The 20,107-nt window shown below is 41.8% G+C and overlaps 4 protein-coding genes across 9 annotated transcripts; 2 read left to right on the top strand and 2 right to left on the bottom strand.

Moving 5' to 3' along the window:
• Window positions 1-304: 304 nt before the first annotated feature.
• On the bottom strand, window positions 305-2,795 carry LOC115681203 (trifunctional UDP-glucose 4,6-dehydratase/UDP-4-keto-6-deoxy-D-glucose 3,5-epimerase/UDP-4-keto-L-rhamnose-reductase RHM1-like). The gene is made up of 2 exons (XM_030605068.2): window positions 1,111-2,795; window positions 305-1,025 (listed from the first exon to the last, which is right to left on the bottom strand). The coding sequence occupies exons 1-2, from the start codon at window positions 2,779-2,781 to the stop codon at window positions 573-575; spliced, it is 2,124 nt and encodes a 707-aa protein (XP_030460928.2). The 5' UTR covers window positions 2,782-2,795; the 3' UTR covers window positions 305-572.
• Window positions 2,796-5,735: 2,940 nt separating this feature from the next.
• Window positions 5,736-14,837, top strand: LOC115681209 (bidirectional sugar transporter SWEET2-like). 6 transcript variants are annotated; one of them, XR_008817817.1, is made up of 8 exons: window positions 5,736-5,985; window positions 6,772-6,808; window positions 6,907-7,123; window positions 7,233-7,391; window positions 7,500-7,619; window positions 7,759-7,891; window positions 13,028-13,107; window positions 13,606-14,004. XR_008817817.1 is itself a non-coding variant. In XM_056317316.1 (7 exons), exons 1-6 carry the CDS (start codon window positions 5,907-5,909, stop codon window positions 7,870-7,872), a joined length of 726 nt encoding a protein of 241 aa, XP_056173291.1. In that variant the 5' UTR covers window positions 5,736-5,906; the 3' UTR covers window positions 7,873-7,891; window positions 14,701-14,837. The 6 variants fall into 6 exon arrangements, 4 of the variants coding, with proteins under 4 accessions (XP_056173291.1, XP_056173290.1, XP_056173289.1 ...); XR_008817816.1 differs by having other exon boundaries at window positions 13,589-14,004; XM_056317316.1 differs by lacking the exons at window positions 13,028-13,107; window positions 13,606-14,004 and adding an exon at window positions 14,701-14,837.
• LOC115681211 (uncharacterized) lies at window positions 14,006-15,315 on the bottom strand. The gene is made up of 2 exons (XM_030605077.2): window positions 14,784-15,315; window positions 14,006-14,300 (listed from the first exon to the last, which is right to left on the bottom strand). The coding sequence occupies exons 1-2, from the start codon at window positions 15,282-15,284 to the stop codon at window positions 14,253-14,255; spliced, it is 549 nt and encodes a 182-aa protein (XP_030460937.1). The 5' UTR covers window positions 15,285-15,315; the 3' UTR covers window positions 14,006-14,252.
• Window positions 15,296-18,616, top strand: LOC115681306 (uncharacterized). Its single transcript, XM_030605221.2, has 5 exons — window positions 15,296-15,497; window positions 16,543-16,864; window positions 16,995-17,578; window positions 17,760-18,275; window positions 18,367-18,616. The coding sequence occupies exons 2-5, from the start codon at window positions 16,597-16,599 to the stop codon at window positions 18,499-18,501; spliced, it is 1,503 nt and encodes a 500-aa protein (XP_030461081.1). The 5' UTR covers window positions 15,296-15,497; window positions 16,543-16,596; the 3' UTR covers window positions 18,502-18,616.
• Window positions 18,617-20,107: the final 1,491 nt, after the last annotated feature.

The raw sequence follows: 20,107 nt of genomic DNA, 5'->3' as shown, positions 1-20,107 counted from the left end.
CATCTTATCTCTCTCAAGGGAACAGAAAAATAATTATACTCAATTATTTTGTAGTTGAATAAAAGCAATGAGGGATACATGGAACTGGAGATGGAGCTTCTTTCTGTTTGCATTTTCAACAGTTGATCACCATTTACTTTCCTACTAAAAATTGCGGTTAGAGACTGTTTGGAGAAAATTGATACAAAACGGTGGTTAAGACAAAAAATGTCCCTCCCATTCTTAGTATTGCCCTAAGTACACGTGGAGTGATTGTTAATAATTCCTAGACAAGTAGGATGACACGTAGGATGAACACGCAGGATGAACACATAAAAAATGGTTACATCTTTATTAATATAATGGCATCTCCGTAGTTAGCTTCTACCACCATCACATGGGGTGAGCTAGAATTGAAAAAAACAGAGAAAGAAGTCCCTAACTGGTTCAACTTCGGTTTCTCTGACAGGAGAAGGACCTGATGCTGGTAATTGCGAACAAACAATAACTCTAAAGAAAGCTAAAGAAGTGTAAGAGACCATCTCGTGTAATTTAAGCACGAACCAATCCGGATACCTAACTCTGACAGCCAGTTACTTCGTGATGCTTTTCTTGTTCGGCTCGAATACGTACTTGATGAGCGAGTCCTTGATTGATAGCAAGTCGGGGAACTCGTTCTTCAATTTGGTCGCATCCATCTCGTTGTTGCTCCGTGGGGCGACGATCACCTGCGCTTGCTCTTCCAAAGTAAAGTTAACCCACTGGAATTTGGGGTCAATATAGCTCTTGTACATCTCCAGGATCTCATTGTGGCTCACAACTCCGGGGTTCGTAAAGTTCCATATACCCCTCAGGTTCCGCTTCGCCATCTCTATGGAAATCGGCAGGAGTTCGTCCAAGACGGTCATACTGTTGGGAATGTTAACCACCTTGCTATAACGAGAGATTTTGGTGATGAAATTGCGTGGGTTGTCTAGGTCCGATGAGATAGGCATACGGACTCTGAGAGTACAGACATTGTCATACTCCTTCAAAAGCTCTTCCACCTGATTAAGAAGAAAAGGCGAAACAAATTATTAGCTTCCCAACAGCATTTGCCAAATCTGAAAAGAAATTCCAAGTATAACTTACCATGGCCTTGGTTTTGGAGTAAAAGGAACCAATGAAATTTGGCTTGTCCACTTCCTTAAAGCCAATGCCAGAGCCCTCTGGATGGGAAGCATTGTACTCAAATATACAGCCAGTGGCGAAGTTCATCATAAGGAGTCCACGTTCCCGACAGACATCGGCTAATGTTAGCGTTCCAGCAACGTTTGCGCGGATTGTTTCGGTTTTGTGGGATTCACACCAGTCCACATTGGGTCTACCAGTCACACCAGCAGCGTTAAAAACATGTGTCGGTTTAACATTCGCAATGTCTGCCAAGAGCTGTGACCGGTCCTCGAGACGCCCTCTTCCATACTCAAATGGAATCCCCTGCATCTGGCACAGCTTTCCGAGTAAGCCCCCAATCCATCCGGTTCTACCATATATCAGGAACTTGAACGACGGTTTCTCGCCTGAAACTGCCATATTGGTCTGATCAGAATTAGATGGAAGAGGTGATGTTTTGCCTTCTTCAAGCCCATCATAATGCCTCTCAACCCCACCAGCCATCATCAACATTCTTGGATGAGGAAGCAGAGCGCCAGACACATCTCCCCACCAGTCAGGATTCTTGACGTACCATTCCATTGTCCTCTTCAGCCCTTCTTCCCAACTAGTCCGTTCGGACCAACCCAAATTCTTCAGCTTCTGATCATCCAAGAAGTACCTCTGATCATTGAATGGTCTATTTTCCACGAACTGGATGCAGGTCTCCGGGTCCATGGAGAAAAGCTTGCATATGTCTTTCGCCACGTCAATCACCCTCCTCTCCTTCTTTGTCCCGATATTGTAGACATGACCCACCTCCCCTTTGTGTAGGATTACCTCAAAAGCCTCGGCAACATCTTCGCAGTAGAGGTAACTCCTCACATTACAACCATCTCCATGAATTGGAAGAGGCTTTCCTCCCATCGCCAAAAGGATAAACTTCGGGATTAATTTTTCAGGGAACTGATTTGGACCGTAGACGTTGTTCCCTCGGGTTGTTATCACCGGTAGCCCATAGGACCTGCCATATGCCATGACAAGCATTTCTGCTCCGGCTTTCGTGGCAGAGTAGGGGTTCGTAGGGAGAAGTTGAGAGGCCTCATGGTTTCCTACGACGGCATCCTCATCTGTCTCTCCATAAACTTCGTCGGTGCTAACATGGATGAACCTCCTAATCTGGCCAGTCACCTTACATGCTTCTAACAGGACATGAGTGCCATAAATGTTGTTCTTGGTAAACTCAAAGCTGTTGCCGAAAGAATTGTCGACATGGGTCTGGGCGGCGAAGTGCATTATCGTGTCAATGGATTCTGTAATGAGAAGATGGTTGACAAGGTCCGCGCTGGCAATGTCTCCCTTCACAAACTTGAAATTGGCAGCGGATTTAGACGGGAGGAGGTTTTTCAGGTTCGAGCAGTAATCGAGCTTGTCAAGCACGACAATCTTGTACTCCTTAAAGTTGCGAGTGAGACGGTTGGTGACATGGCATGCTATGAAACCGGCAGCCCCGGTAATGAGAATGTTTTTGGGGGTATAACTCGTCATCTCGATAGAGATTCTGCTGGGAATGAACGAGAAAACAAACACGGAACCGAAAGTCTGATCAGTAACATATACAGAAACAATAAACAAGCTATCAGACGCGCCAAAAGTAAGAACCCAATACATTGATCACACAATTTACGCAGGTCAATGTGTTTACGACAATTATATCAGCAGCAACACAAGAAAAGTTGCACTGTTTATTGGCCTTCAAGAACGAATATGCCCTCAATTCATTCTACTACAAACATAAAGACACTCGAGAGAAAACCGAGAGACGAATGCCAGCACGAGCGCGCACTCTTTCCGATCAGTTGCCTGACGCCTACATTCGCAACAGATCCACGCACGACGAGCGCGGATTTCAAGAAACCCAGAACTTGCAAAGCGACGAACAGAGCGGAACAACACTAATAATCACCACAGAATCACCAAACCACGACGAACCCGACATTTTTCTGATCAAACCAAACAAGAACAAACGAATCAAACGGCAAAACAAACATCAACGCCACACCAACCGGATTCGCGGCGAAATGGGGTTGACCGAAGATCAATGCCTGATCAATGCAGGAGGATGTATGTAGGACGACCGCGAAGACTCAGGGCGTTTTTTCGCAAAAACGAGGAGCGGAGAAATCATTGAATTTCGGAGAGGGAAAACAGGGGAACTCGGCGTGTGTAATTTTATATATATATACCGCCCTCGTTTGAGGACGACCATCATGGTACGAGAGACCTTTACGGAAAGCCGTCGGCCGAGCCGAAATGACGGATTCGCCCTTCGGACTGCTGGCGAATTTGGAGCGTGCGGTGAAGGAATCTCGCCGGAAAATCGCGGCCCTGCAATCTCGAACCGACAATGTTAGTATTGGGTAAGGATCGAGAGGAATCGGACCCGGACCTTTTCCTTTCATCGAATTGCGATAACGCGAGAATGTCCCTCTCGACGAATTTCTACTGCCTGCTGATGACACGAAAATTGGGACTCGATGATTGCAAGTCATGCATCGATTCCGATGCGAAGGCTCGCCCCCACATTGGAGCTCTTGCATTGCCAATGAATCAAGGCAACATAGCCAGGATGACATCGGGGACAATGCCAGTCTCTTCCATATCGACCAGGACTCGCTGCGCATCTTCCAACTTCATTTCGACGGAAAAACCGCGGAGGAGCGCGGTATAGGCGTAGTCACCGGGAGAGATCCCAGCAGCCCGCCAATCGACGCGAACATCATGAGCCAATCGGGAGCCGCACGGGTTCCAGGGGTGACCCCCAACCTCGACCGTGCGGTGGAACAACACGCGAGCGGCTTCGTCCAAGTCGCCAGTCGACGCCGAACACGCCATATTTTGAAAGTTTTAGGACTCGGTTACGCTTTCGTGACAAATTTTAGGACTCGTTTGTATTTTTTTGAAAGTTTTAGAATTCAATTGCACTTTTGTGATAAGTTTAAGGATTTAATTGCATTTTTTTTTTAAATGCATGACTTAATTGCACTTTCATAACAAGTTTTAAGACCTTCAATAAACTTAACCATTTATTTTGAATACCAAACACCTAGGAAAGTAAACTTCAAAGTGGGATTTGCTTTTATCCGTGATTTTGGTCGTTGTGAATATCATAGAAGTTTGTGTTGAAGATCATCATTTTTTTAGTTATTTTATTTTTGTGTCATTGTTTTTAATAAAGATACAGATATTACATAACCATAATTATACATTTTCAAGGATAGAATTCATCATGTTTGGTGATTAATATTACCAAAGTCAGAACCAAGTTTATGTTTTTGATTTAAGAGCTACTCTCCAAGTCAAATTTCTCTATATAATAAAGTAAATCCAGAAGAGAATTGTGATCTCAAATTTTTATTAAATTTCATGACAAACCTGTGGCAAATTACAATGGTATCATATTATACGAGGAAAAGAATCGTCATTGAAAAGGAAACAGAATCTTTAACATTTCATAGAACGACATCATAAATCTCTACTTCTTCTTTTTTTCCCAAAATCAATTCTAAAACTTCATTATCTTTGGTAAGTTATCTTTCTAAACATAAAAATCCGAAATTTTCACCCCGATAAAGAACAAATCTTGAAAAGCTTGCATTCTTTAATATAAGTTTTTCGTTTATTTTTTTTTCACATAAAGTGGGTGCTCTAATTTTTTGGGCTGGCAGCAAATGACAAATGGGCATGAACCAAGAGTGTACAACCGCAAAACAATGCCTATAAATCTATCACTTTTGTTCTTGTTTGATCATAATTTCCTCGTACCAATATACTATTTTAGGTAAGCAATTCTTAACGAGAACGGCTAATTCCATTCAAATTTGTCTTTTTCTAATTTAAGCTTCATAAACTAAAAGGTCCAGTTTTTTATTTTTGGCCATCAACTCAAGGTCAGTTTATTTAGGTTAAAATCCACCCATTGAGTTTTCCCCCAAAACTTCTTACTTTGTTCAAATTCATGCAATTTAAGAGTAAAACATCGAATGCGCCGGACCGATTTTGGAGCACTGGAGAGATGGATTAGTCGAGATGCATGAAAATTGGCTTGGACACTATATGACCGATATAACACTATAGAAATAAATATTGCTGCAAACATTCAGGTGGTAATGTAGGAATCGGTATAGTGCTCACCTGAGACTCTACATCCGAGTAATATATATGCAGTTGAATAGCTTCCGGTTTTTTTTTTTTTGTCTTAGTTACTTAGTAATCAAATCTTTTCTTAATTTTGTTCTCTTTAACTATCCTGTTATTTGGTTGACTATTAAAAAAAGAAAACTATCAGCAGAACAGAATTCAACCAAGGCACAGAAATTACAGGCATGATCACCCAGATGGTAGGGAACCACATGAGCCATTTGGAGAAGCCCAAGTGCCTTTCATAAGTTGAAGCAGACATCATCGTCTTCTTCTTGTCCCTGTCTAGTGTCGGCTGGAGAAAGACCATTCATGGTGGTGTGTGGTGTGTGGTGTTGGTGTAGGGTCATTCGACGTGGAAAGGAAAAAAAAAACAATCTTGTATTTGATTGTCGGATTAGATAGACCGAACATGGTGTCACGGGCTCTTTCTTCCCGAAAAGGACGTGGTGGGGAGCAGTGAAAACGCCTATAATTTAACCCCCTCCAATAACAACCCACCAGGGGCATATTCCTCTGCATAAACGGGCTCTTCACTTTCTCGCATAAAAGGCGCAGACTTGAATGACCCCAACCCAGAAAACTTTGCAAGGTTCATGGGCGTTGAAGAAGCGATGACCCCCGTGCATTTGTATATGATCTCCAGAGTTTGCAAAGATGCAGCTGGGGCAGCTGGTACTTTTCCTTCTCTGTCTCTCTCTCTCTCTCTCTCTCAAATTCCTGAACTTCAAGTATTGTGGCTGATTTTTCTGGGTCCTTTGTCTTTTGTCTTCCTTTCTTTGAAATTGTTGTTAGTTCTTGATTTTGCAAAACCACGCATTTGGAGTTGAACTCGAAACTGGAAGCTGAATAGAATGGCCTTTTGGCGATCTTAGACTAGGAAATACCATGAGCTTCTTCATCATCTGAATTCACAACAGCTTAAAAAACTGGTCGTGTACCCAGCACCCAGGTAGAAGAAGAACAAGAAGATGGGTTACAGGCGAAAATTTTATATTTAGATTTGAAAAAACGGGACGAAACTTATGAGGAATGCCAATTGGGACTTTTTGCTCTCACGTAGAATTGTTTATTTTAGCATCGATGCGAGGGTGCAAAACTTGAGACCTTGACGTTAACCAAAAGCTTGTCTCTTCAAGGACTTCCAAATGCCTACAACAGAGAGATTAATCTTGAGAGTATGTGTTCTTCATCTTTGTGCTGCGAGATCCTTAAGAAATGCATAAGGATTTGCTGTTTGACTAATAAAGGATTCGCAATACTTTACATTTGTTGAAGTCACTAAAGGAATCCAGCAACAGCGTAAGAGAATGGTATGCAACACAAGTACAAGCAAAGGAGAGACTTCCACCTATGTCTGAATACATATCTTTTTTTTTCGCATTTTATGTGGGAAGGGTTTGATTGAAAATTGGTTTCAGCAATATGTTGTGATAGAGCCTGATCAATGCACTGATGCAGGAAATATCTTTGCTATTGGCCTATTCGTGTCACCAATGTAAGATGCAAGATCAAGTACTTCCATTTCCATTTCCATTTCCATTTTGAGTCACAAGTTTCTCTATTGAACGTGTTCTTGAATTCCTTAATTTGCAGATCTACATTCGGAAGAATTGTCAGAAACAAATCAACGGAACATTTCTCTGGCTTGCCATACATATATGCCCTCCTAAATTGCTTGATTTGCATGTGGTATGGGTCGCCCCTTGTATCAGATGATAATCTCCTGGTTATGACGGTCAATTCAGCGGGTGCGGTGTTTCAGTTTGTTTACATAATTCTCTTCATAACATATGCTGACAAAGCAAACAAGGTTAACCCGTCTTTTTTAATTCAAAAGGCACATCTTCCTTTCTGCACATGCTTGTATTTTCTAAAGCTCTTGAAAGCTTGTGTTGAGAAATCCTTGATATTGTTGGCAGGTGAGGATGACAGGATTTCTCCTGGCAATTATTGGTGCATTTGCAGTTGTAGTTGCCGGAAGTTTACAAATACCTGAACTTGCCCTGCGAAGGATCACTGTGGGGTTGTTGAGTGGTGCTTCTCTCATATCAATGTTTGCTTCTCCACTTTTTGTAATTGTAAGTTCATTTAGTGACTGGCTTTTATTTTATTTATCCATCAAAGCGGTTGCATTATTTTAGCTAACTTGCTATCGAGGATCTTAAACAATCAGACCTCTCTTCCAGAATTTGGTGATCCGGACTAAGAGTGTTGAATTCATGCCCTTCTATCTCTCTCTTTCCACATTCCTGATGAGCACGTCCTTCCTTCTCTATGGATTGTTTAATGATGATGTCTTCATTTACGTAAGCCTGTTAATTTCATTCTACTATTCTTATTGTTATCTGTAATGCTAATTTCAGTTTAGAATTTCCTCTATTCAATTTACTTTGAAACTAAAACTCATTAAACAGAAATGGTCTCACCTTTTTCCCTACATGTCAGGTTCCAAATGGGATTGGAACTGTCTTGGGTATCATACAATTGGTATTGTACTTCTACTTTAAGTGTAGACCTAAAGACAAGTTGAAGGAACCTTTGGTGGCACCGATTGCATGAGCATCATCGCTTCGAAAAGGTGGAAGTTCTTTTTCGATTTGTTCCCTTTGTTCTTTTCATTGACAAAAAGCTGATTCCTACCACCTGGCAGTATGTTGAAAGAGAAAATACTGACGTATCTATTTCTCATATACACAATAGTTACAACAAGTCTCTATTTATACACAACAGGAACTAGTAAGAGATAAGTCCTATTTAAAAACCTATTTAATAGGTAGTTGGTAGGATGACAGCTAACACTAATTAATAGCTAATTAATAGCTATGACAGCTAAATAACACATTCCAACATGCTAATTAATAGCTATGACAGCTAAATAACAAATTCCAACACTCCCCTCAAGCTGGCATGAAGATATCTTCCATAGACAGCTTGCTCACTAGACGGTCAAATTGTCTTCTGTGCAGTCCCTTGGTCAGAATGTCAGCAGCCTGTTCATCACTTGAAATATACGGCATACAAATTAGCCCTCTATCAAGTTTTTCTTTGATGAAGTGTTTATCAACTTCCACATGCTTTGTTCGTTCATGTAACACAGGATTATGAGCAATAGCAATTGCTGCCTTATTATCGCAATACACTTTCGTTGGTGTGGAGCTCAAAATTTGTAGTTCATCCAAGATGCCTTTAATCCACATAACTTCGCAGACACCATGTGCTACGGACCGAAACTCAGCTTCAGCACTACTTCTTGCCACCACACTCTGCTTTTTACTCTTCCAAGTGACTAAATTTCCACCAACAAACGTGCAATAGCCTGAAGTAGATCTCCTATCCATACTGCTTCCAGCCCAATCTGCATCGGTGAACACCTCAATTTCCAGATGTCCATGTTTCTCAAACATTAGCCCCTTACCAGGACTTCCCTTTAGGTAGCGTAGAATTCTGTATACTGCTTCAAAATGCCTTGGCCCTGGTGAGTGCATGAACTGACTTACCATACTTACGGAAAACGCTATGTCAGGTCGAGTGTGAGATAAGTAAATAAGTCGACCGACAAGCCTTTGATACCTTTCTCGGTCTATCACTTCTTCAGCCTTAGCTGGTTCAAGTTTCAGATTTGGCTCCACGGGTGTATCCGCCGCTTTACATCCTAACAAACCTGTCTCTTTGAGCAAATCAAGTGTGTATTTCCGTTGGTTTACGAATATGCCTTTCTTGGATCTTGCAAATTCTATTCCAAGGAAATATTTCAAAACACCCAAATCCTTAACTTCAAACTCCTCAGCCAGCTTCTTTCGCAAGCTTTCCAACTCAATTTTGTCATCACCGGTCAGTATTATATCATCAACATAGACAATTAGAATGGCACGCTTACCTTCCTTTGAGTGTTTATAGAATAGAGTGTGATCCCCTTGACTTTGGTGATAGCCGAACCTTTTAATCACTTTCCCGAACCGTTCAAACCACGCTCTTGGAGATTGTTTAAGTCCATACAATGACTTTTTCAATCTGCAGACTTTGCCTTCATTTTCTGCAAAACCTGGTGGCAAACTCATAAACACTTCCTCCTCCAAGTCACCATTCAAGAACGCATTCTTCACATCTAATTGGTATAAGGGCCAATCAAAAACAGCAGCCAAAGATAGTAAAATCCGAACAGAATTTATCTTGGCAACTGGGGCAAAAGTCTCTTGATAGTCTACTCCATAAGTCTGAGTGAACCCCTTTGCCACTAGCCTGGCTTTATACCGCTCAACACTCCCATCAGGTTTACATTTTATAGTAAATACCCATTTACAACCAACAATCTTTTTTTCTTCCGGTGTATCAACCAATTCCCATGTGCCATTCTTTGTAAGAGCCTGCATTTCATCCTCTAGTGCCATCTTCCACTTTGGATCCTTCAAAGCGTCATGGATATTTCTAGGAATGGATATGTGAGACAAGTTTGACACAAACGCTTTATGATGATGAGACAATTTTTGGTACGACACATATTTTGATATAGGATGCTGAGTACATGATCTAACCCCTTTTCTAAGAGCTATAGGCATATCAAGATTAGAGGTATTAATATCAGAATTTGAGACTGGAATGGAGGGAAAAAAAGTACTACTAGGATCACCTGATGACAAAGGCAAGGAATCATCTCTCGGGGTTGCAGACATATGAGGCTCCAAGACAAAGTTCTGATCAGCAACCTTTTGAAGAGTTTTTCTTCTAGTATAAACCTGAAGCTCGGGCTTGTTGATCATATTTTGAACTTTTTCTCCCCCTGTCTCTCCCCCTGTCTTTGACACATCAAGGTCTGGCAAAGGTTTTTCCAAAGACTCAGACAAAGGAGTGGGAAGAACAGGAGAGTTTTTAGACAAAGGAGTGGGAAGAACAGGAGAGTTTGATTGCCACAAAATCTCTTCACTAACCTCAGCATTCTCCCCCTGAAGAGATGTGTTGGAAAAAAACGATTGCAACTCTAAGAATGTGACATCCATAGTGACATGAGTTTTGCCAGTATGTGGATTGTAACACTTGTAACCTCTTTGGTTAGGTGCATATCCTATAAACGCACACTTTTCAGCCCGAGGATCCAATTTAGATCGACACTGACTTGGGAGGTGGACAAATGCAGTGCAACCAAACACCCTTAAAGGAATATCAGAAAAAATACGGGCAGTGGGATACACTTTTTTGAAGCAATCTAAGGGAGTAATGTAATTTAATACCCGAGTAGGCAGCCTATTAATTAGATAAGATGCTGTTAACATAGCTTCCCCCCATAAATATTTAGGCACAAACATTGAAAACTTAAGGGCACGAGATACTTCAAGGAGATGGTGATTTTTGCGTTCAGCAATGCCATTCTGTTGGGGTGTAATTCGGCAAGTGGACTGGTGAAAAATGCCTTTTTCTCTCAAAAAACTCCCCAAATACTGGTTATAATATTCAGTACCATTATCCGTACGAAGAATTTTAATAGTAGTGCTGAATTGAGTCACAACCATTTGATAAAAAATTTTGAACATAGACTCCGCTTCAGACTTAGCACTCATCAAGTATGTCCAACATAAACGGGTATGATCATCTATAAAGGTGACAAACCATCGTTTCCCAGTTTTTGTTGGCACGGGTGAAGGACCCCAAACATCACTATGGATTAAATAAAATGGTGATGATGCACGATACTGTTTTGGACTATAATGAGTACGATGACTTTTAGAAAAAACACAATTGTCACAATGTAGCGAAGAAACATCCACACCTTTGAACAAATGAGGAAATAAATATTTCAAGTAGCCAAAGCTAGGATGGCCTAATCTTTGGTGCCAAACCATTATTTTTTCTGGAACAGAGGAAGAACTGAAAACAGAGGAAGAGCTGAAAGTTCCAAACGCCTGAGCTTTTTTATCAAAGAAAAACTCTTCAAAATAGTAGAGACCATCCCTCATCTTAGCATTGCCAATCATCTTCCCCGAGATCTGATCCTGAAACTCACAATGGGAAGCAAAAAAGACAACACGACAGTTAGACTCTTTGGAAAGTTTACTAACAGACAGTAGGTTACAAGCTAACTTAGGAACATGCAGAACATTATGAAGTGTAATAGAATCTGAAAGTGGAATTGATCCTTTGCCTGCAATAGACGAAAAACTCCCATCGGCAATCCGAATTTTTTTGTTGCCGGGACAAGGAACATAAGATGTGAATAAATATGGAATATTAGTCATATGGTCAGATGCCCCTGAATCGATGATCCAAGGTACAGATTGCGAACAACAGGAGAGGGCTTTAAAATTTCTACCTTGGTGGGCAATCGAAGCAGTAGGATTACCCGATACAGACCCAGCTTGAAGTAGTTGCAAAAGATGGTCTAGTTGTTCTTTGCTGAAAGGGGATATGGTGGCCTCGTTAGCTGCAGGAGGCACACGCTGAGATGGCTTATTATCACGGCTAAATGAAGCTGGTCGGCCATGAATCCTCCAACATGTCTCCCGTGTATGACGAGGTTTGTTGCAAACATCACACCAAATACGAGGTCTCCCATCTGATCTTCGCAAGTTAGCAGGGATTCTGCTTACATTTGGCCCGGAGACCCTTGTTGTAGGAACATGGCTCTTCTTGTCTTCGGAAGTTGCCAATGCCGAACCATCCAATGATCCATCCTTTCCACTGGTTGTCGCCTTGCCCAGCATTATTCCCCGTCTACTTTCTTCTCTCCGAACCTCTGAGAAGACCTCTCCAATAGGTGGAAGAGGTTGCTTCCCAAGTATTCTGCCACGAACTTCATCAAACTCATCTCGAAGTCCTGCCAGGAAAGCGTAGATACGTTCGGCTTCTACAATTTTCCTGTACCGATTACCATCGTCAGTACAATTCCACTCATGGTCATTGAATAAATCTAGCTCGTGCCACAAACATTTCAAAGAGTGAAAGTATTTTGTAACAATTTCCTCTCCTTGCCGCATCTTCCCCAGTTTCAAGGTTAACTCATAGATTTGAGATTGATTTCCCAAATCTGAATACATCTCACACACGGCATCCCAAAGTTCCTTAGCAGTATGATAGCCCAGATAGTTTGCACCAATATCTTCTTCCATTGAGTTGGTCAGCCACGTCATAATCGTCGAATTCTCCGCATCCCAGACAGCCCAAGTGGGGTCATTTATCGCTGGTTCTGCGGTATCTCCAGTCAGATAGCCAATCTTTCCTCTGCCTCGTATATACATTCGGACAGATTGAGACCACTGAAGAAAGTTATCTCCATTAAGCTTAATGGAAGTGATTTGAATAGGATGAGGTTCGGTGGATTTTGGAAGAAGTGATGGGGGATTAGACTGAGTGATTGATGATTCTTCTAACATAGTGATCAAATGATCAAAGAGAGAGACCAGAAATTTTTTTTTTTTTTTTGGACGTAAGGGAGAGGCTGGTGGCTCTTCTTAGGAGAGAAGTGATGATGCAACAGAGACCTGCTTTGATACCATGTTGAAAGAGAAAATACTGACGTATCTATTTCTCATATACACAATAGTTACAACAAGTCTCTATTTATACACAACAGGAACTAGTAAGAGATAAGTCCTATTTAAAAACCTATTTAATAGGTAGTTGGTAGGATCTAATTAATAGCTAATTAATAGCTATGACAGCTAAATAACACATTCCAACATGCTAATTAATAGCTATGACAGCTAAATAACAAATTCCAACACAGTATAATTTCCCAATTGATCCTTTCCCACACTGCACACGTGCTCTAAGTCCTTCTTGGGATGGTTAACGTAGTTTGGTCTCGTGAGTGTCTTGCTGCTGATCATATCTCTGCTGCCCCAATTTCAGCTAAGGAATTATGACTTTGACTATCTTCGTCCTGTTTTGGAAAATGCTGTCCCTGTAGTCTTGGTGCAAATGCTACCTGAGTTGTACCCCCTAAATTATTCTTTTATTTATTTGGGCAGCTTAGCATGATTTGATCTAATGAAACTTGAAACTGAGTGAGGTAATCTTTTTCTAATAATTAGCAACAAAAAGAGCATATTGAACCAATTTGATGATGCAGTGTTGAGGATTTTTCTTTTTATTGCTCAAACGGTAACTAGTTGCTGTCCCGGTCATTGTTATTGCCCAATATTCTTCAGGAGTTAAGTGTAAGTGCTAGAGATTTGGTTAATGGCTCTTTGGCACCTATAATGAGGATCTAACGACTTAATCATTCAACTTAAGTTAAGGGGCATATCCAGCTGTTTGAGTTTATTTGTTTTCTCACTCTGATCAGGACTTGTGCGGAAGTAGGTTAATAAGGTGGGCCTCAGTTCTCAAGATAGGCTAATTCACTACTGGTGAATTCTGGGAGAGATGGCAGTGCTGGTCAAGACTGATGCGGTTAAATTGGAAACCCGTGGCACGGCTCAACTTTATAAGAACTACGTCCACTATTGGCAATGGGTGGATAAATAAGTTGCCAAAGTGAGGCAGAAAGCAGACGGTGCAATACCACCTGGAAAATATTAAATGAGGAAAGATAGCCTGGCATCATTCAATTTGCTTCCAGCAGTCAGATGAGAATTAGGGTTTTTTTCAGAAGACATTGTGTAGCGAATGAAGGAAGAGTGCTCCAAGAAAGTTCCTATTCTGATCAAAATTGTTTCTCTTGAAATGCCTCAAATGAATGAACTGCAACATCTCTACTCATCTAGCAAGTCTTAAATGCTGTGAAAGAAACCTAGATACCTCTAATGACGTTTGACCAGGCAATCTGATCTTCTTCTATGTATGAACTTAAGCTGCCAATCATTTCTACTGAGACGCTATTTAGTTCATACTAGTTTATGTGAAGACTGTCCGATCAAAGGCTTCATTCACATAGGAGAGGTTACAATATCCAGGAGAAACCCCCTTTGCCTACAGCTAGAAGAATACTGACAAATTTGACAAGCAAATCACAGCAAATCCTTCAGAGTTGTGCTCCCACCACTGGTTTTTTTCTCCTGCATGTAACACAAGCTAAACCATGTCACTTTTCGACCAAAAAAACAAACCATGTCACTTGCGAGCAAAGTATCGCAGCAATAATAGACAGAATAGGGAGGAAGTGCTGTTGCTTTGTCTATTGCTCAAATATGGCAATAGCAGACTCTAAGATGTTTCCATCGGAATTGCTGGGCATCATATTCTTTGGCTCTATCTCATAGGTAGAGTTTTTGCATGAATATTTGATTCTTGCGAGATGCTGCATTCTAAATTCTCATACTCATAATGGCATACCGAGACGATCTATCCCTGGGTTTTCCAACTGAGCTATTTTTGCCAATGATCAACATTCATCAAATGATATCTGCCGAGCACACTGAAGAAATGCTCTAGCCTAATTAACTGCTCGCATTCCAGGACTACTCGGACACTTCAAGTGATTCTATTTCTAATATCTGGTCAAAAGGAAAGGAAGAAGAAAAGAAGCAGAGTTTGATGACCTGATCGGTGCCGGCATCCTCTGACGAACCACTAAGGGGCTGACCTCGCTCATCGTACAGAATAAGCCCGCTAAACCTCGGGAGCTCGCACTTCTCTCCCATTAATATTGGCCTCTGCCACACAAGCGACTCCGAGTTGTGGCTCTGCCACCCCACAACATCACCTTCCAACGCAAGCAGCGGCGGCGGCCGCCTCTCCCCCCATCCCCCCATATTCTTCTCCTCCCACTTGCTCGCTCTGCTCCACCTCAGCGAACCCATCAACACCCTCTTTATTGCAACCCATCCACAGCTTGGCTCTGGCCATTCTTCATGGAAAGAGTGACTCCCAGTCAGTTCTTGGCTCACATTGGTGACTTGCACTTGCTTTTTTCTTGCTCTCTTGAGGAATGCTGCAACAGCTCCAAGCCCAGCCACAGCAAAAGCAGTGCACCCAAATAGCAAGAAGGCTTCTTGGGTCGACACTTTCCATTTGTCTTCCAAGTTCCACAATGCTTCCATCCCCTTGAACTCTAAGACTTGGTGCACATCTTTTTGTGTCAAGAAGATCTTGTGCTGGTGATGGATTGGAATGGAATGTTTTTTTCTTTATAGATGAAAGTGGGAAGGGTTGATGGGTTCACGTGAAGGTTCACCGCTTTGTTTGGGCTTTTGGGGCCATTTCCATGCTCATGATGGTCATAGCCGTTGGTGGAGGGATATAGCCACCGATAAGTAAGTACAAGATCCCAATGAAAGCAATTCACGAGGTGTTCATGGGCTACTGATGAATTACCTCTTCCTATTTACTCCGAACCACAAACATTTTACACTGTTTCATAGTCCTGATCGCTTGCCTCAAACATGTTTTTAGCTTGTCAAAAGAGGAACCTCAACTATACATATGATCTCTTTGCCTGACCATCACAAGATTTCTGGGATAACTTCCTGTTAAACTTCCCTCACTGAATTGCAGAATTGTGCTAAGCACCATTTTTGAACTTACAACAAATTTTCTGTAAGGTTTCTAAACGTAATTACAATTTAAATCTCAAATCCAACCGCCTACCCACATTGAAAAACTTCATAACCGCCTCAAGCAATATTTTTTTATCCTATTCCTCAGTCACTTCCTGCGGATAGCCATCATTTTCAAATTTAAACAATTTCTTCTGGTATTTTATGTCATATTTGTAGATTGATAGAGTCTTCCACGGCCATATTTATAACGACTGTAAGGATATTTGTATCTATTAAAGATACTTTACTAGATTATTAAAATTATACGAATTTAGGTAGTCACGCCCTTTTCTAAACTCTAACTGGGATATAATTTAAGACGATATACCAACATAACTGTCGATATTACTTATAAGTTTTGTTGTTTTATTGATTAATATATTGTAATTGGTGCACAGATTAAATAAGACGTTTATGCTTTTTATATAGGTTCATCATTTTATATTGGTCTTCGGCTAGTGAACTTAGAAAGCCATAAGAAACTATGCTTAGTGACATCTTATCCATCCTTTTCTGTGCAAACTCACGATGAGGGTCTGTGGACTCTGTACGGAGCTTGTGCTTCTTTTGCTCACTAGATGAAGTTTGAATTATACATTTGATAGAACGATAAGATAAATCTGAGCAACTAACAAAACAAAACGTACATGTTTTGAATCTTGTTGTGATTAAGCCACTGAACAGAAGATTGAGACGAGTTCTCATCCGATGCTCTGTTAAGTTTGCTAGCTCTAACCAGTTCTATAAATACATCCTGTAGACATCTGGTAAACTGTGCATTTGACTACATTGGCTACTCGTGTGGAGCATAAGAATGGCTAAGTTCAGACTCCTCTCGTCATTCTTGCTCTCCCTCTGTCTCCTTGGACCATGCATGGTTGCCGCGGAAGAAAACGTTACGGCAATCCAGTGGCCTGCTTCGAAATATGTCTCAGCAGTTGGGCAACCCGGCATGAAAAATGACAATCTAAGGGTCGCGATCGAAGCCTGGAATCAGTGCAACGAGGTCGGCGAAGAAGCCCCTAATATGGGCAGTCCTAGAATGGCAGATTGCTTTGATGTCGACTATTCTTCCACACCAAGTAAGTTCATCTCTGTTGATAGAAAGAAAAAAGAAAACTCATCTCGATTTATTTTTCACTAGATCTGGTTTTTGCCCGACATGGTGAAGTGCATTAGTGATTAGTCCATGTTGTTCGATCCGATTTACAGTGCAGTTGAATCACAAGGTGAACGAAATAGAAAACCGGCTCGGCATATTGAACTCTACAACATACCAAGGAATAAAGGCGTCTGACGTGAACGGGTACGCAGCTCGGAAAGAAGTGTACTTGGGCAATAAGTGCGAAGTAGTCGATATACCGATGCCGTGGCAGTTCTGGATGATCATGCTCAAGAGCGGCAATTTGGACACCGTGTCCCAAAGGTGCAAGGAAAACGGCAAAGAGGCGCCCATTTTCCCACCCGAGTCGAGGTTCCCATGCTTCGGAGACGGATGCATGAACATGCCATTGATTTACCACGACTACACCAGCATCCGGAATCCTAATAAACTCAGAGGCAGGTATTATGGGACATGGGACTTGGATACTGACGTCAAGAAGGCAATTCATGCCAACGAGACTTCTTTTTTCTCGGTGACGTGGGAGAAGGAGATCGGAAACGGGAGTTGGGTGTTTCATCATCTGTTGAAGACATCGAAGAAGTATCCATGGCTGATGCTCTACTTGAGGTCGGACGCCACGACGGGCTTCTCGGGAGGTTATCACTATGAAACTAGGGGAATGACTAAAATAGTAAGTACAATGCTCCTCAGTGAAATAGCAAGCGTGCTTTGACAGGACAGTTGATTTCACCTCACATTACATCTATGTTTTCATCTATCCAGAAATCAAAATTATGTATCAATGACAGGACAGTTTTATAGAATTGACGCAATCAAAATGGTACTTTTCACTGCAAATTTTCCATGTATAGGTTCCAAAATCACCCAATTTCAAGGTGAAGTTCACATTAGACATAAAGCAAGGAGGAGGACCAAGCAGCCAATTCTACCTAATGGACATTGGAAGCTGTTGGAAGAACAACGGGAAGCCGTGCGACGGCAATGTAAAGACAGACATTACCAGGTACAGCGAGATGATCATAAATCCCGAGATGGAGGCGTGGTGCCGGCCGGACAACCTCAAGAACTGCCCACCGATCCACACCTTCCCGAATGGGACCAGAGTACACCGCACGGACGAGGCCAACTTCCCCTACGAAGCCTACCACGTGTACTGCGCTCCCGGGAACGCCAAAGTCCAGGAGGAGCCATACGGCCCGTGCGACGCGTACAGCAATCCCCAGGCCCAAGAAATACTGCAAATCCTGCCGCATCCGGTGTGGGGAGAGTACGGGTACCCTACAAAGAAGGGTGAGGGTTGGATCGGTGATCCTAGGACTTGGTATCTTGATGTTGGAAGGCTCTCTCATTCACTTTACTTTTACCAGGTAAGAACATGCATTGTCAGGTGACGTTTCATATGAACGATGCAAATATGACATTACTCGAGATGGGTCTTTTCAACTTTGCAAATTGCAGGATCCAGGCACTGAACCCGTTGAAAGGCATTGGCCATCAATCGATTTGGGAACAGAAATATACGTGAACGATAATCAAGTCGCCGAATGGACTGTAAGCGACTTCGACATAATTGTTCCGTCGGAAGGCATATGATGAGTACGATGCTTTTTTTTTTTTAATACTAAAAGTATAGAACAGCATAGCATGATAGGAATTTTGCTTGACCAGTGAAACCATAGGATAGCATATCATACCGTTGTCGAAAATTTCGTTTGTAGTTCATGACATGTTTCTTTCTTATATAAGAATACAATTAGTGGAATGATCCCATGCTTACCACTTTTCTTCTTCTGTAACCTGTCGAAAACTATCGAGCAATGCTTCGTACGCATAAACACGTGAAAGACGCTGACAATTACCTGATCCAATGAGCAAAATACAACAAATCCTAGAAGGATGGGGATGGTTACCACTTACATGTTTGGTCAACATTATAATGAATCGATTCCCGGAATCAAATTTGGCGATTTCTAGATTCATTTTATGGTTTGATATTTGCTTATTCATTCATTGAAATTGATTGGCAAGATTTTTATGTGAGGATTGGTAATTAAGAACACCATGCTTAGAATTCTAAAGATTGCGGGACTCTTACATTTGAGGGACGATTACACTATGAGTTCTTAAACTCGTGTCAAGTCTTAAAGCTTTCCATCGTACATTTTAAATTCTAAAACTTGTCACCCTTTCTTACGTTCATGGATAGAAAATCTATGTGACAGTTTTTATTGATATTTCTTTTATTTTTCGCCCAAGCAAACACTGATGTGGCGCAAAATAGAGATCATCGAAAGGCGGCGGGGTGGTTCATTGCCTCTTTTGTCACCGTGTTAGCAAGGGTGGCGACCCTTGCCCTATGCCCCCGGATGGAGCATGCAAAGGCCTGCTGCCCTAGCTCAATGCATGCTGGGCAAGGGCCCTTGCGCTTGCCCCAACCTAGGCGACGGCAACAAGCCCTCGCCTACTCCGGCCACCCTCGCCAGCTACAGAGGAGGCAGCGGCACAGCCCCTGCCCCGCCCCCGCCCCCGATCCCCTGCTCCCTCCTTTTAATTTTTTTTTTTACTTTGTTTCTTTCATTTTTCAGTTTTTTTTTAACACAAAACGTATTTTTTTAGTTTTAAAAACGTTCCGTAAGCTTATTAACGGCCACGTGGACGAAAAAGTTACCACCCGAGACTATTTCGTTCACTATAAATTAGCGGAACTTATGGAAGGACTAACGTGACAGATTTTAGGACTCTGGCGTGTATTCGTCCATACATTTCACTAGTCATATTTGCCATTGAGAGCTAAACACCTATATCAGCGCACGTTGAATGGTCAAATCAACCTAATATAAGTATATATTACACATCAATATTAGGATGTACCTTTTTTCTTGTTACAACACGCATTGACAAGAGCCTTTTAGGGCAACCGATAGGTAGCTGGAAAATAAGAAAATGGATGACACCAGTCTTCGATTTGAAGTCGCCAATCTAGACCATTTTGCCAAAGGGAGCTGCCTCTTTTTCTCACTTTATGTTCGGGAATCTGAAAAGCATGGGGATGTCATGACGCTGCTCGCGTGATTCGTTACAAGAATGCTGTGCTATTTCGGCTGTACGCGTTAGACAACAATTGCCAAGCCACGCGGTCAAAACAGTATCTTTAAAATTCAACATTCAACGGACAACGCATTTTCGTAGGTTTATACGT

Source organism: Syzygium oleosum, unplaced genomic scaffold (genome assembly GCF_021117445.2).
Source record: "Syzygium oleosum isolate NSW1041296 unplaced genomic scaffold, Sole_v2.1 Sole_v2.13, whole genome shotgun sequence".
In the NCBI taxonomy this organism is placed as follows: Eukaryota; Viridiplantae; Streptophyta; class Magnoliopsida; order Myrtales; family Myrtaceae; genus Syzygium; species Syzygium oleosum.
The sequence above is the reverse complement of the archived record's forward strand: the minus strand, read 5'-3'. Positions and strand labels throughout refer to the sequence as shown.